Source organism: Protopterus annectens, chromosome 11.part0, assembly GCF_019279795.1.
Source record: "Protopterus annectens isolate FY-2018-M chromosome 11.part0, PAN1.0, whole genome shotgun sequence".
Classification (NCBI taxonomy): Eukaryota; Metazoa; Chordata; order Ceratodontiformes; family Protopteridae; genus Protopterus; species Protopterus annectens.
The window spans coordinates 1,333,824,999-1,333,842,324 of NC_056745.1; the positions used below are offsets into that span (position 1 = coordinate 1,333,824,999).

At 43.0% G+C, this 17,326-nt stretch overlaps 1 protein-coding gene across 1 annotated transcript in view; it reads left to right on the forward strand.

Moving 5' to 3' along the window:
- LMF2 (lipase maturation factor 2) overlaps nt 1–17,326 on the forward strand; it is a 698,972-nt gene that overhangs the window by 165,428 nt on the left and 516,218 nt on the right. The window contains 1 exon segment of the mRNA XM_044088653.1: nt 13,267–13,292. Within this exon segment, the coding sequence (XP_043944588.1) occupies nt 13,267–13,292 (26 nt within the window).

A 17,326-nucleotide genomic window follows, 5' to 3' on the forward strand; every position in this document is an offset into this window, starting at 1 on the left:
GCTTAGGCATCGGTCGGAGTTTGCTGAACAGTTTTTCGGCTCAGATTTTGCGTACATTATGCCGTCGGATCCTCCGACTACCCAAATTGTTAAAACGCAAAGAAAAAGACCGACACTTTCGCGGTCCGCGGTTTCGGCCGAAACCACGGTTAAGCAAGCCGCGAGTGTCTTGGTTTCGGCCGAAACCGAGAAAACGGGTCAATCTTCAGCCGAATCCATGACTACTACCGAGGCTCCTGCTACCTTAGTTGAATCGGCCTCTGAAGTTTTGCCTACTACTGTGGTTCCTAGTGAATTATCAGACACCATCCCTTTGGATGTCTCTACCCCAGCACGTGGTGCTGCTAGGCCTCCTGCAGCCATGTCTGTAAAGGCCTTTGCCAGGGCTAAAGCAGCCAAAACTGTTAAATCAGTGCCTGTTAAGACCCCCTCACATAGGCCCACTTCTAGTTCACAAATGCTTACTCTGGCAGAGGATTTAATCTCCTTAATTAGGGGATCCCAATCTCACCCAGCCAGGGCCTCTCAGCCTCCAGAAAAGAGACCTAGAGCAGAGCCCCCCCGAGCCAGTGTCCTCTGATGATTCTTCGGATGACTCAGACATTACAGATCAGCCAGAGGTTCCTTGTTCTACTTATGAAGATTCCGATGCTGAAGAATCCATTCCATCTGCCTCTCCACCAGAGGAATTTTCCTTTGGGGAAACTTTACATGCCATGAGAGAACAATTCCAATGGCAGGGACAAGATTTCTCAGATTCAAGAAAAAGGCTTAGGACCTTTCTGCACTTACCACAACATAGGCCCTTAGCTATACCTCCAGTTCTGCCTGTTGTGGATGATGCATTTAATGATGTTTGCACTGCTCCTGATACTTTACCTCCAGCCCCTGCCAAACCAGATAGATTTTACAGGGTGCCAGACACTCATCACCACCTATACAAGGCCCCACTTGCAGATCCTGAGACTATATCCCAGGGGCCTAAGGCAGTAGCTTCGACCTCAGCAAAAAAACCCTCTCCTTTCTGAAAGGGAATCCAGGTCCTTAGAGAGATGGGGGAAAAAAGTTTACACCTCTGCTACTCTCTCAGCTAGAGCTTTAAACTGTCAGTTTCACTTGATCCAATACCAAGAGTTTATGCTTGATCAGTTAACTAAGAAGCTGTCCTCTGATGACTCCTTAGTTAAGAAATATGTTTTAGAAATGGTGAATAACATTCAGCAGGTTAGTAACCATTCTTTAAAATGTGGCTATGATGCACTGGAGGCTTCATGTAGATCAGCCATGACTGGCACAGTGATAAGAAGGCATGCATGGTTGAAGGAACAGGTTTTGCCGGATCATGTTAAAGCAAAGCTGTTAGATGCTCCTATGGATAAGGCCAGTCTATTTGGTACACCTGCTCAGCAAGTAATGAAGAAAATGGAAGAGAAGGCAAAATCTGTACAAACAGTTAAGGAATTCTTACAGGTTCAGCCCCCAAGGTTTAGCAGGAACTGGCCTGCCAAAAATTGGTCCTTTCCAGACTCCTCAAAATCTCAAAGAGGCAGGAATAGACGCTCTAGAGGCAGAAATCAGTCCAGAGGAGGTGCCTATAGAGGACGCCAGTGGCAAGGCAATAACCAGAGAGGCACAGACACAACCACTGCCACTGCAACAGGACAATCACAGTGACTTGACTCTGACACCGCCTACCAGGGAGCAAATAGCAGCACCTTTAGGCGGAAAGTTAGCCTTATTTTCGAAAAATTGGCACTATATCACAAAAGACAAGTGGATTTTGCAAACCATAGACCAAGGCTACAGGTTCCACTTCCACACCTTACCAGTAAAAAGAGGAATGCCAAACCTACCTCCAAATCAAAAAACAGAAGCTCTAAAGCAGATAGCTCAATTAACAAAGATGAGAGCTGTGGAAAGAGAACCAATAACACAACAGGGAAAAGGATTCTACTCCAGACTCTTCCTAGTACCAAGAAAAGAGAAAAGTTGGAGACCTATTCTCGACCTGTCCGTCTTAAACACATACATCATTGTACCAAAATTCAAAATGCTGACCCTACAGCAACTTCTTCCCATGCTGGGCAAGGAGTGTTGGCTGGTAACTCTAGATCTCAAGGAGGCATACCTGCACGTCCCCATACGACCAAATTGCAGAAGATACCTCAGATTTCTTGCAGGATCAGAGCATTATCAATTCTCAACATTGCCCTTTGGCTTATCTACTGCCCAGAGTATTCACAAAATGCCTGGCATCAGTAATCGCTCATTGCAGGCTACAGGGAATCCAAATTTATCCATACCTGGACGACTGCCTGTTACAAGCGGACAACAAAAGCAAGCTGACAACAGATTTACAAAGAGTCATTTGCTTACTACAAGCCCTGGGATACACAGTCAATTTACAAAAGTCAAGACTGATACCATCCCAGGCAAGAACATTCTTGGGTGCGGAATTGGACACAGTAAAACAAATGGCATTCCTAACTGCAGAAAAACAAGCACAACTTCCTCTTTACTTCTTGGCATTAACAAAGCAGCACAAACTAACAGCAAGAAAAGTACTGCAGGCCTTGGGCTTCATGGCATCATGCATAATCCTGGTCCCCCATGCCAGACTGCATATGAGAAAACTACAGTGGTACCTAAAGAATTTATGGTCTCAACACAGGCACAGCTTAGAAACCGAAATCCCACTAATCCCATGCCTGAAACAAGAGTTCCTATGGTGGGCTCAAGCATGCCAGTCAAACCCAGGCTTGCCCTTCCACAACTTTCAAGCAAACCAAACCATCACAACGGACGCCTCAGACCTAGGCTGGGGGGGCGCACATGTTGGACAAGTGCATACAAGGATTGTGGACTCCAGACCAGCTGCACCTGCGCATAAACCAAAAAAAAAAAAAAAAAATGCTGGCAGTAAAACTAGCAATCCAGAAATTCAAACCATTCCTCAAAGAAGGCCATTTAATGATAAGGACAGACAACACCACAGTCATGTGGTACATCAACAAACAGGGAGGCACTCATTCATACCCCCTATGCAGAATGACTCTGGACCTTTGGAATATGGCTCTGAGCTACAACATCCAGTTACAGGCAATATTTGTGCCGGGAAAAGAAAACACACTAGCAGACATGTTAAGCAGAACCACCTCGGATGCTCACGAATGGATGCTACACCCGGACATCTTCAAGGCCATCACAAAGAAATGGGGAATGCCACAAATAGACCTATTCGCATCCCCACTCAATCACCAGCTCAAAAAATTCTGCACAAGGACATGCCACCCACTAGCATGGAAGGTGGACTCTCCATCCTTCAGTTGGAAAGGCCTGACAGCATATGCATTTCCACCTCTTCCTTTGATGCACAAAGTACTACTGAAAATCAAAGAGGAACGTCCAAGGATAATTCTGATAGCTCCGAATTGGCCAAGACAACACTGGTATCCTTTGCTGAGGAGCATGTCTCAGGGGAGAATGTGGCCAATACCCCTGATGCCTTTGATGTTAACTCAGAACAACTACAACGTCATGCACCCAAACCTAAAAACCTTGCAACTGACTGCCTGGAACATCACATAACAGCTACTAACCCAGACTTATCCCAAAGGGTTAAAGACATTATCCTTGAAGCCCGCAGACCTTCAACAAGAAGGAACTATGCAGGAAAATGGAAAAGGTTTGTCATTGTGAGTACTGAAAGAGGAAAAGATGTCTCGAACATAGATATTGCTAACATCCTGGAGTACTTGACAGAGCTTCTACATACGGGCCTGTCCTATTCCTCCATCAAGATACATGCATCAGCTATTTCCGCAGAATACAGCTTCGATCCACCTGTCTTTTCGCATCCTCTACTCAGGCAATTCCTCAGAGGGATCAAGAATGTAAAACCTCCTAGGAAACCACCATTACCAGCATGGGACTTGAACTTTGTGCTAGAAAAATTGACACTCCCTCCATTTGAACCAGCAGCAACAGCAGATCTTCAAAACTTATCATGGAAAACTGCTTTCCTACTGGCAATTACTTCAGCAAGGAGGGTTTCGGAACTACAGGCCTTAATGGCAGTACAACCCTTCCTAATCTAGATAGTGTCCATGAGAACTAATCCTACATTTATGCCTAAGGTGGTATCCAGAGTGTCTTTGAACCAGGCAATCCACCTACCTACCTTCTTTCCCAATCCACAGAACAGGGGGGAAAGGCTGCTGCATACCTTGGATGTACATAGACAGTTACGCTACTACCTGGACAGAACCAAAAGTAACAGAAAAACTGACCAGCTTTTAGTAGCCTATGCAACAGGAAGGGAAGGAAAAGCAATTTCCAAACAGACAATCTCAAAATGGATAGGAAATTGGATAAGATTCTGTTACCCCTACCATGGAAAACCAGTTCCACAGAACATAAGACCTCATTCTACAAGGGCTACAGCCACTACCACAGCTTTCTTACGAGGAGTGGCAACCAAGGACATTATTGAGGCGGCTACTTGGACCTCCGTGCATACATTTGCCAAGCATTATAATTTACCTCTATACTCTAGATCCCGAGCAGGGTTTGCCACTGCTGTATTGCAAGGGATCCTAACTACACCATAATTCTTCTTCCTCCTCCCCTAGTTTGGCTATGGTATTCTACCCATTTGTTATGACTGCAGATGCATCCTTGAAGGACATAGTACAGTTTTGTACCTACCATAAATGTAGATGTCCGAACAGGATAGCATCTGCAGTCAGGATTACCCACCCTCCTTCCCCTCTGTGGTACTCCTAGGGTATTTACCCTGCTAATAGCTAGCTGGGGGGGGAGTCTCTTATGGTGTATTTGTTTGTATATATGTACATATATGCTTATTTTTTGTGTTTGCCTTCTACTATTTTGGAAACATTGGCATTTATCCAAAATTTAGCTTTCCTAGAGGACAACTGGCATCTGGGGCAAGAAACACTGAGGAATATGGCGTCGGCTGATGCCTTTATACCCGAAGACCAGCAGAGATAACGTCGGGTGAAGTGCGACATCAGCCGAAGCCGGACCCAGACTTTGGAATCCGGCCGACCGAAGGGCTGCCTGACGACAGGACAACCCATTTGTTATGACTGCAGATGCTATCCTGTTCGGACATCTACATTTATGGTAGGTACAAAACTGTACTTTGTACTTCATTTGTCTTCAGCCTTTTTCCCCCTACTTCCCCCTGACCTTATCTTTGTGCAGTCTTCATATACCTTTGTTTAAATTGTGAGGTCCTTGGCCCAGTCTAGGTCTGGGAGTTGGTAGTGACTCGTGATTATGATAAGCTGCTATTGGGTCGGGTGTCTGGTACCTTTTAGCCAGCAAACTCGATCTGAAGGGAGAAAGACGGGGGATTATGGGTAAGGGGAGGGGCTTGGCACTCGGATCCATAGCTGGAAAATGCAGCCGTGTCTGTTCCGATGTAGATCCGAAAATCACAGCTTGAAGACAAGTGAAGTACAGCTACTCGGATGGAACGTTATGGTGAGTACATAACTTTTTTTTTTCTGCCTGTGCTATGTATAAGAGCCTTAACTGTGTTGCTCTAAAATACCTCCCTCAAATTAGACAATCCTAATCCACCTTGTTCTGTTTGTAGAATCAGTTTATCCCACTTGACCCTTGCTGTCTTCCCTTCCCAGGTAAATCCTTCAACTCTTTTTTTTTTTAATTGCTATCCACAATTTCTCCTCTGGTTGATAAAAGTATGCCTGACCTGTGTATAAGACTAAAGGGACTAAAAACATTTTAATGGCTTGTATCTTAGTATCCATATCCATATAACATTTCCAGTTTCTCAATTTTGTATTATCTTCTGTTTACTCTTCCCACATATCCTTAGCTGTCACCACAGTCATTTCTAATCCATACTCCTAAATACTTCATTTTATCATGTCCCCATATGTATGGATATTGTTGGACCAATTCGTGGGTGGGTACATAATTTATCGCTACTGCCTTTGTTTTAGCTTCATTCATTTTGTATCCAGAGATTTGAAACTGTGTTGAAATGTTCCACAACACTGTAAACAGTGGAGGTGTAGTTCCTTGGCAAAAGTTTTAGACCACTGGTTCTTTGGAAGTAGAGGGAGTCAAAAAAAGGGTAAGGACTTTCAGTGATTTAAAGACTGAATGAGTAAAGATCACCCCACGGGAGTTTCCATGAGATCAAGCATATGAATAGCTTGTTTAGTCCTTTTGGGGGAAGCTTAGATTGTATAGTCCAGAAGTCATCCTGCTAAGAAGCCTTTGGGATCTTTTAGGCTGATAAAATTGCTTTTGTCAGATGTAGTCCAAAAAGGATATTGTATTCAATGACAGGCTGATAAGGGAAGGATAGAGGGACTTGAGACTGTGTGTGACTTGGAGGAAATATTAATGCTGATCAGATGAGCAAGTAGGACTTTCTAGCTGCAATCAATAAATGGTGATTAAAGAAAAGATTAACAACGCAGGTCACCAAGTCCAAGATAATTCTATCTATTTTGAGAATGGTACCAGCACACTGATAAGAGGAGAGTGATTCCCAATTCTTCAACCCCCAAGATAAAGTGTATGTGGGCAAAACAACTATCTCTATAATGCTGTGCTGGAAATTGACTTGCTATCTCTTGGGACTTCTCAGCTAAGAGCTTACATTTGTTATTCAGTACAGCAGAGACTGAGGAGAAAAAGTAGTCTTCCTTCCATGTTACATGTATTTGAGAGTTTGGGTATCTTAATACTTTCTTACCAGTCATTACTCTTCATATTTTCTTTTAAAGCACAAGATGAGGCTAATAGTATGAAGGTTTATTCATCTTCGACTCTATATAGGTAGGAGTCTCCCACCAGTTTTCATAACTGAGCTTTAAACAGTGCCCCACATCTGAGAAGAACAAGATCCCATTGCTGCCACAAACTCTGGATGTTCATCTCACATTGCTGCAGTCCTTACTTATGGGTAGTCCGCTGTCCTCGGTCGGCCCGAATACCAAAGTATTAGGCTGACGTCGGTCATGGGCGCCTAGATCTGACATCAGAGCGTCAGGGTATAAAGGCGCATGACCGACGTCATATCCTCAGTCTTTTTTGCCGCATGGTCCGATGCAGAAGCAGCGTTGCAAGTGCCGTTCGGCGTTCTGAAATTTTTCATTTTCGGAGTTTCAGACCGATACCAAGTTGGGCTAAGTACCCGTTAGAATATTTTTGTTTTTTCTTGCCTCAGTTACTTACCGGATGTCAGAAAAAGTGAATAATTGTATTTCTTGTGGGAAATAGATACCGCATAGGGATTACCACTCGCTTTGTATTCCTTGTTTGGGACCGGAGCACGACGTAGTTTGGTGTCGGTTTTGTGCTAGGTTTAATAAGCGCACTATAAAACGGAGGTTAGATTGCGCTAGGTTAGTCTTTGGCAAGAGGTGTAATTATAATATGCCGTCGGATGTTCCGACGCCCGCTTCTACTAAGAAGCGCAAAGACAAATCTTTAAAGCCTAGGCAGGATGATTCGTCCGTTACGGACACCGGATCTTTAGAAGCTACAGCTGAACAGGTGGATCCGGCTGAAGTTTCTGTTGAGTCCCAGGGGGAAACTTTGATTTTACATGATGTGGCCTCTCAGGAGGCAGGTCAGGCTGAAGGGGCCTCTCAGGTTACTATTCTCCCTTCTATGCCTAAGGTGGTTAGGCCTTCTGTTACTGTTTCTAAGGCTCCTTCTAAGGGCAGGTCTGTTTTGCCTTCCTCTGGTGTCAGTTCTGGTTCTTCAGGGTCTGTGCCTAAAAAGCACATGCTTAAAATGGCAGAGGATTTGATTACTTTAATTAGAGGTTCTATGCCCCTCCTGATAAGAGGCCCAGGATGGAGCCAGAGTTGGAAAGTTTGGAGCAGGCCTCAGATGATTCAGAGTCTTCTGCTGAGGACATTCAAGATTTCCCTCCTTATTCTGATTCTGATGCAGAGGATTCCACTCCTTCTGCTTCTCCTCCAGAGGATTTTTCATTTTCAGAAACTCTGCATTCCATGAGGGAGCATTTTAAGTGGGAAGGACAGGATTACTCTGATTCACGGAAGAGACTTAGGGAGTTCTTGTTTTTACCACAGCATAGACCCTTAGCTATACCTCCGGTTTTGGATGTTTCAGATGTTTTCTCGGAAGCTTCCCTTAATCCAGATTCTGTGCCTCCTGCTCCAGTTAAACCGGACAGGTATTACAGGGTGCCTGAGGCTCATAAATATCTTTATAAGAGTCCTAGGGCGGACCCAGAAACTATTAGTCAGGGGCCTAAGGGTGTTAGAGCCTCTGTTGTTAAGAATCCGGTTCCTCTGGATAAGGAAGCTAGAGCTTTGGATAGATGGGGTAAGAAGGTGTATACCTCTTCTACTTTAGCAATGAGAGCTTTGAACTGCCAGTTTCATATGTTGAAGTATCAGAATTTCCTCCTTTCTCAGCTAAGATCTAAAGTGGATGCTTTGGCAGAGGGCATAGAGTGTAAAGAATTGCAGGATTTAGTGCATGTTTCTGAACAGGTGGGAAAGCACTCTTTGCAGTGTGGTTTTGATGCTTTACAAGCTTCTTCTAGGGTGGCTGCCACTGGTTCAGTTATTCGTAGGCACGCCTGGCTTAAGGATCAGAATTTGTCTGAGCATGTTAAGTCTAGAATTCTGGATGCCCCTTTACAGTCTGAAGTTTTGTTTGGTCCTCCTGTGGAGTCAGTCTTAAAGAAAATGGAAGACAAGGCTAAGTCTATGCAGACTGTTAAAGATTTTTTGCAGGTACAACCTCCAAAGTTTAGTAGAAATTGGCCTACTAAGGGGTGGACGTACCCTTCTTCTGATTCTCAGTCTAGGGGTAGATCTAGGCGTGGTAGGGGCAGAGCTCAGAGTACCTTCAGGCCGAGACAATGGAGTTCGCCTGCTCAATCTGCTGGTGAGGGCAGGGGCCAGTCCTTTCGTAAACAGGCCCAATGACCTGCATTTTCAGCTGCCAGATTCTTCTTGCCTGGCAGCTCCTTTGGGAGGAAAGTTGGCTCTTTTCAAGCAAAATTGGCATTTAGTCACCCAGGACAAATGGGTATTGGACATTATAAACCGAGGTTACAAGTTCTATTTCCATACCATGCCTCCTTTCAAGGGCATCCCAGACGTCCCTCCTCGGCAAAGGATAGAGGCTCACAAACAAATTTCTTTACTTCTTCAAATAGGAGCTATACAGCCAGTCCCTCTGTCAGAAGTGGGCCTAGGATTTTATTCTCGCCTGTTTCTAGTTCCAAAGAAAGGGAACACGTGGAGACCAATTTTGGATTTATCTATCCTCAACACTTACCTGGACATTCCAAAGTTCAACATGCTGACTTTACAACAACTTTTACCTCTGTTGGGAAAAGATCACTGGATGGTTACTCTGGATCTCAAAGAGGCTTACCTTCATGTTCCTATCAGGCCCAGTTGCAGGACGTACCTGCGTTTTCGGGCTGGAAATTTACATTATCAGTTCTCTGCATTGCCCTTTGGCTTATCTACTGCGCCCAGAGTGTTCACAAAGGTTCTGGCTCCAGTGATAGCTTTTTTCAGACTAAGAGGAATACAGATTTATCCTTATTTGGACGATCGCCTGATTATTGCACAAGAAAAGGAAGAACTTCTTCATCATCTACAGTATGTGATGGCAGTGTTAAGATGCCTAGGGTATTCTGTGAACGAAACAAAGTCCAGTCTAGTACCCTCTCAGGACATGTGCTTTCTGGGTGTGAGACTGAATACAGCTTCCCAGATGGCTTTTTTGACCCCGGACAAACAAAGAAGCCTTTCTCTTTATTTCCATCAAATGTCTCTACGGTCCAGGCTGACTGCAAGGACAGTCCTTCAAGCCTTGGGGTTCATGGCATCTTGTATTCTGGTGCTTCCCAATGCCAAATTGCATATGAGGAAGCTTCAATGGTATCTCAAAATGTATGGACACAGCACTGCCAAGATCTAGACACTGTCATTCAGATAATACCTTGCATTCAGAAGGAGTTTTGTGGTGGGCTCAGGAATGTCACCTAAACAAGGGACTCTCTGTGACCCGGCCAGAGGCGAGTCAGATTCTAACGACAGATGCCTCGGACAAGGCTTGGGGAGCACACCTCAATGGAAAATGGGTGCAAGACACGTGGCCTGTCAAACTCCAACATTTGCATATCAACTTGAAGGAAATGTTAGCAGTCCAGTTTGCATTGATGGCTTTCAAAGATTTACTTCACCCAGGGCAGGTGTTGATTCAAACAGACAACACTACTGTCATGTGGTACATCAACAAGCAAGGGGGAACTCATTCTTACCCTCTTTGCAGGCAAGCGATGTTTTTGTGGGAAACTGCTCTCAATCTACACCTCAATCTTCAGGCAAGGTTTCTACCAGGAGCACAGAACTCCTTAGCAGATGTGTTGAGCAGACAAATAGTGGATCCTCACGAGTGGAAATTGGATCCTCATGTATTTCAAAAGTTGACAGTGTTATGGAGAACTCCAGACATTGATCTGTTCGCTTCTCCACTAAATTGCCAGTTGCCAAAGTTTTGCACAAAAATGTTTCATCACACAGCTTGGAAGGTGGACGCTCTATCATTCATTTGGAACAATCTGCATGTATATGCCTTTCCACCTCTGCCTCTTCTTCCCAAGGTACTTTTGAAGGCCAGACAAGACAAGCCAACCATGATTTTGATAGCACCGGATTGGCCTCGACAACACTGGTACCCACTACTGAGGAGTTTAGTACGAGAACCTCCATGGCCTCTGCCTTTGATTCCGCACCTTTGTCACAAGAGGGCAATCCCTTCCTCAATGTCAAGATTCAGTCTCGCATCTAACAGCCTGGCATATTCTGTTTTAGACTCTGGAGGGTCTCAGCTTCCACAACAAGTTTTGAATGTTATTTTGGAGGCCAGGAGGCCTAGTACCAGGAAAGTTTACTCTGATAAATGGAGGAGATTTTTTATTTGGAGCAAAGGAAAGGACTTTGATGTCTCCAAACCTGATTTAAGTGTTGCTCTTCAATATCTTACTGAGTTATTGGACAAGGGTTTGTCTTTCTCCTCGATAAAGGTCCATGCTGCAGCCATTTCTGCTCACTATGATTGTGACCCTCCTTTATTCTCTCATCCTTTGTTTAAGCAATTTCTTAGAGGGGCAAAGAATATAAGACCCCCACATAGAGCTCCTACTCCTGCTTTGTTTCAAAACAAACTATTTCTAAATGGATTGGGTTTTGTATTTCTTTCTGTTATTCCCATCATGGTAAGGAGATTCCTGCTGGAATCAGGCCTCATTCCACTAGGGCTACTGCTACTTCTACGGCCTTTCTAAGGGGGGTAGCTACAAAAGACATTTTGGAGGCAGCTACTTGGAGTTCAGTGCATACTTTTTCTAAACATTACCACCTTCCTCTTTATTCTAAGTCTAGGGCTGGATTTGCCACTGCAATTTTACAGGGCATTTTAGCAGCCCCTAATGCTCTATGATTTTACCAACCTCCCTTTCCCGTTGCTTTGGGATTCTACCCATAAGTAAGGACTGCAGCAATGTGAGATGAAGAACATAGTACAGTTTTGTACCTACCATAAATGTAGATGTTCAAGATCCACATTGCTGCAGTCCAATTACCCTCCCTCCTTCCCCACTGTAGTTTGACATGGTGCTATGCTTTAGGTGATGGTTGTTGTTGGGCTTGTTTTTGGGAGGTATTCTGTTTTTGGCTGTGGCCTTTCTTGTTTGGCCTTCTGACATCTGGGGCAAGAAAAGACTGAGGATATGACGTCGGTCATGCGCCTTTATACCCTGACGCTCTGATGTCAGATCTAGGCGCCCATGACCGACGTCAGCCTAATACTTTGGTATTCGGGCCGACCGAGGACAGCGGACTACCCATAAGTAAGGACTGCAGCAATGTGGATCTTCGAACATCTACATTTATGGTAGGTACAAAACTGTACTTTCTTGCATCTCCATTTGTTTCAAGTCCAGGGGGTTACAATTCTGTGATTGATCTTTGGAGACTTCGTTGCTGTTTGGAGATTTGGCTGCAGTTCTCATCACTGTATGGAAACCTAACCCTGAAGTGCGAAATTGGGACGTTTTCGACCCTTTGACCTGTTGGTCTTTAAGTGGCTTGATTGCATAACCCCATTATGTTTCTCCACAGTGGGAAGAAAGACTTGGGAAAGTTCTTTTGTTTTTTTTTTTTTTTTTTGTTTTTGTTTTTGTTTTTGTTGTTTGTTTTGTTTTCTTCTGCCAATGGGTTCAAATAGTTGCAGTTTTAGTATGGGTAGTACTGATGCTAGCCTTGCTGGATTGAATGTGAGAATAGTTCTTTTCGGTTAATGGATTCTTTTATTACTCTGAATGTAAAAAAAATGTTTTGCATATATTCAAATGGCCTTTCAAGCTTGGCTAGCTTAAGTTGTTTTTTTTTTCTTTTGCAGACATTTGCTTTTGTTTCACTGCTTGTTATTCTTTGTAGTGTCTTTAATACATGTGCTGTCATGGGGCAGGGTGCATAATTAGCAGCCCAGCTCAGGCATAGTTTACTTTAAGCATCCCAAAAGGATAAGCTGGAGCAGAGTCCACCCAGCCCATCTTCTTAACTCATGCCTGTAGTCATAATGTGTTTTAATATATACAAGCAACAAGAGCCACCTTGGCATATTCCTGATATTGTCTTCCTGCTCAGTGTTGTCATGCTACTTTTTTAAACAATGAGAGGATACCATATTTAAAAAGAAATTAAAAAAAAACACATACACAACAGCATATCCGTCATGGGGCGTTACTTCCCCTGCCAAGTGATAATGCATTTAAATAAAGAGAAATTAAAACTAAATTATGGTGAGTTATGTGGGGGGGGGGGGCACACCTTTTAATAGTAAGCATTAGAAACCATAAAAAGTATTTTCATCTTCTCATTTCTTTGGTCGTGGTGGTACTTGGCATGATAATGCATGTATTGCTCGTAAGTAGCAGATTCAATTTAAATTACTGTCACTTAGCCAGTGTAGTTCATTTGGAGGCAATCCCACACCTGCATGAAAAATGGTATGGTACTTAAGGTAAGTTTTATATCTATAATTCTTAGGATTTTAGTAGATCTCCGACCTTCACCATGATCCACTGTCTTTTAATAAGTTTTAAATGAAGTGAGTATGTTAAAAAAAAAATTGCGGAATGGCCACTAGATTTTATGATGAAATTGATTAACTCTGATCTCTCTTGATTTACAGGTTGGTCAAGTCTTTCTGTATTTCCAGTGGTGAGTATTACCCTTTTCAGCAATCACCCAGATAAGTAAAAATTTATGCTTACCATCTGAAGTTAGGTTACAAATTAAAATTACAGTGCATATAACTTTTTTTTTTTAATCTGAAGACATACATATTAATTAATTAAGTGAGCTAAATGTCGAAACAGTTATGGTTTTGGAAAACAGTATTCAAGTGTTGTAATTTTTTTTGTTTAGTCAACATAATTAACACCTGATTCTTCTTCTCCCCCATGCCAACCACTGCCAATGCACACACAAACGTTTCCATAATTTGTTAGGAATCTGTGCAGTCCTTTCTGTTAAATAAGCTTCCTCATATTCCCTTGAGCTTTTTACTTTCTTGAGTGCTGTAACCGGTTTATTGTATCTCTGATTTCCCCTTTGATGTGTTCCTGTCATATTTCTATCCCCCACTCATCTTTCAAATCTTTTGGCTGTTTGTATATTAAACATATTTTTATATGTATGGTATTTGGTAAAGATCATTTAGCTTTTGTAACCTATTTGTGCTGCAGTTGTCACATTCATTTTTGTTGAAAAATTATCTCTGTGAAACTTCACATAGTCCTGATGAATACCACAGCAAAGCCTCGGAACTCATGAAAGGGTCTGACATAAGCTGTACAACTTGCACTAGAAAGACCCCGCTCCTACAGTGATGTATTTTGCAAGTCAGAGATATGGTAGCCCCATAGAGGAACGACCTTGTTATCAGCTACCTCATTATCAGCTAATTTGCTTGTCTGTGAATTACAGTTACTACTGCGGCATGCAGATCCGCAGTCTCTGCAGTTGACTACTGCGTGTGTAGGCATTGGTATCCCCCCAGTCCGTCTCCCATCCACACACACATATGCCACAGCCCCCATACTTACCCTAGACTTGACTTCCATCCCTCGTCTAGTGTTTCCGTCCACAGCCTATCCCCGTACTGATATATTTACTATTATAACAGTTGAGGTTAGAGTTATTCCTTATGCTTAGAGGCTCCTCCATCCCCCGATCTCTGTAGTGCTTTCTCATTTGGTTGACAAACGACCCTCGATGTGGTGAAGTCAGCCATTCCAGTCTACATGACTGAGCGATTTCTTAAATCATTTTGCATGTAGATGCCTTCCTGGAAGTGGTTCCTGTATCACAGACACATGGCTAATTAGTATATGCCTCTCCCTTGGACTGCCTCATTTGCATTCATCACAGCCATGGAGTCTGCCCTATGTGGTGGTGCATGTCTTCTTGCTAGAGCACTGTGCAGTACCAGGTTAGGGCTGTCCTGAATCCCAAAAGGTTACTTCAGTGTGTATACAAAGGTGTATATGTTGCATTACTTTTATGAATCCCCCACCCCAGTCTCAACCACTAGTTATATAGTAGAACTTCTAAAGATTGCACCTACTAGTTCATGCCAGTACTTGTCCCATTACCTTTTTTGGTTGCTAATTATTTGCCCTCAGACTGTCATAGGACGACCCTTGGTCCTTGTCTACTTTTGTTTACTACTTTCGCAGATTCCCAGGTGTCATTTCTCATGAATGTAAGCTGCAGTGTTTGTATGTTGTTTTCCTCAAATGGTTCTCTGCTAAATTTCACTGCCATTGGAGAGTCCTTGCAAGGGTTTACTGTTTTTAGCAATGGGGATCATAGCCCCTTTCTTTGAAAATGTTGACCATCTACAGGAAAAATTACATTTTTATGGCCATCACTTGATTCATTGAAAAATATAGTTTAGCCAATGGCATCTTTGAAGCTGTCCTTGATTTCTAGTTTAGGTGGTTTCTCCAGTCTTGCCAAATCCATTGTTGTAGCTTCTTGTGTATTAGCCTTGTATTTTTGTCATTAACCAAAAGTTATACTTTTCCTTCTAACCCTACAGTGCCACTCCTAGAGGTATTGAAAATAATTACACCCAGTACTGATCTCTGTGGTACCTTAGTGGTTACTATCCTTTCATCGGAATGGGCTGAAATTACTGTGACCGTTTTCTGACCAACTGCGTCATTTTATCTAGCCATCATTGTACCCTTGCTGCTGCATTATGACTCATGCCAAGGCTGTTCAACTTTTTTTTTTCCTGTAATGCTTTTTGCCAGGTGTTTTACTAATATCTGAGAAGGCCGTATCTGCAGCCCATTTCTGGTTTACTACCCGAATTACCTAATGAAAATTTTGGTAGACATGGCTGTCTTGGGTTGTTCATGTACACTGTCTTAGTGGTGGTGGGACACCTGGACTAACTTTACCACACATAGTCCACCTCACCTGAGACCACAACCTGGTCGAGGATATGTCTGTCACCACAGAGCTGATAGAAGACTTTAAGGCATGCATACCTAGGCAGTGATGAGCTGTGTGAGGGGATATTTTCAGGAGGTGTGCAGCATGCAGACAGAGATACTAAGGCTTATCTGTAATACTCCCTGCTCCACTGATTTACCTTACAGAAATTGCCCTCACTAGTTAGTATTTAGTCTGTCCAGTTTCTTGGATATTGTGGGAAATGGAAGGAGAGAGGGGCACAGTCGCTGCCATACTTTGGAGACAAGAATTGTATAGTAAGTACTCTAGTAAAAGAACTAGCCACTTAACACAGAAACAGGCTCAGCTTTATAGCCTTGAGTCCAGTACTTCTCCACATTCTCTGTGGCAATCGAGTTGCCTCATTAGCTAAGTTCACCTGAAGTTGCAAGAGTTGTTTTGTACTTTTTGTGAGGGCTTAAGCTGTGACATTTACATATTTGTGTAGATATTGCTTATAGCCACTTTGCATTCCCTCTGAAAGAGTTGAGGCTTTGCTTCTGACTCCCACAGCTTTGTATACTGTACTTGCGCCTGATGCACTTGTTTTATTTTTGACTGTCCTGTCTGTACTTAGAAGTGCTGTTATAATTGATTGATTATAGAAGTATGGCATATATCCCCATGAAGTTTGGTTAGAAGTGTTTATGGCTATGTTATCAGTGTGGTAATATGCAAAACGCCACTATTCCGGGCGTGGTGAGTAATGCAGACAAGTATCCAGAGAATTTGAAACTTGGCCTGTTTATATATTTCATATAAGGATAGATATTGATGACAGGTAAGACCACATGGTCTAAGGGGTCTTAGACTCTCTGCCTTCCCTGCATTTACTGTAGTAATGTTATGTACGTATTGTAACTGTGGCCCATTGTGTAAGCACTATCTTGGCAGAGATGTTTTGTAAATAAGCCTCTGGGTATGAAAGCAGAAAAACCTGTTATAGTTGAACGTCTGTTATCTTCGGATTTCATCTCATTTGGGTGTGATCCAGAATCATCCTCCTCTTAGTGATAGTGTTAAAAGTATTTTACATTGTTTAATTTTTAGACCTTTTTGGGGAAAGGAGACTGATTATTACAAGGGTGTTCTGGAATGTTTTCAGGTGGAGTGTGACACTGAAGTCATTGTTAAGATGGTAATAAAGTAGTGAGTTGGTTAAAACTGTTTGTTGTTGCAAATTGTGTGTCCTTTTCCGTTCTTGTTTCAGTCACGCCTTTCAGGTCAGTATGCTTCTCATTCCCATTTTTATTTCATTAGTTTACTAGATTAGTAAACTCTTCTACATAGACCCTTTTCACCATTGCCCAGCTGTACATATCAGAGAAATTGGTTCTTATTCATTGTTCAGGTGCAGAACTGGCCTTGGGCCACTTCAACCTATTTGGCCGAATAGGACCCTGCTGCCTGATGGCAGCCCTATAGAAGGCTGTGACAGGGTCATTATGCTTTATGTAGCCCAGAGATTTGCCTGGAAGACACTGTAAGCAAGCACACATCATTTTCCTACAGGTAATCTTGCTATTGTAGTAGTGATAATTCTTGCTAGTGGAGCAGAAGACATAGTCTTTCTGTCCTCTGGCACTCGTTGCTAGTCCAATATTAGTAACTGCACCCTCACACCTCTTGTATGGCTAACAGTGTTAGCTGCTCACCTTCCCATAGTTGTCTGTTGCCGAGTGCTGTATGGGGTTTCAACCCAAAACTGGTTGTATGAATTTCCA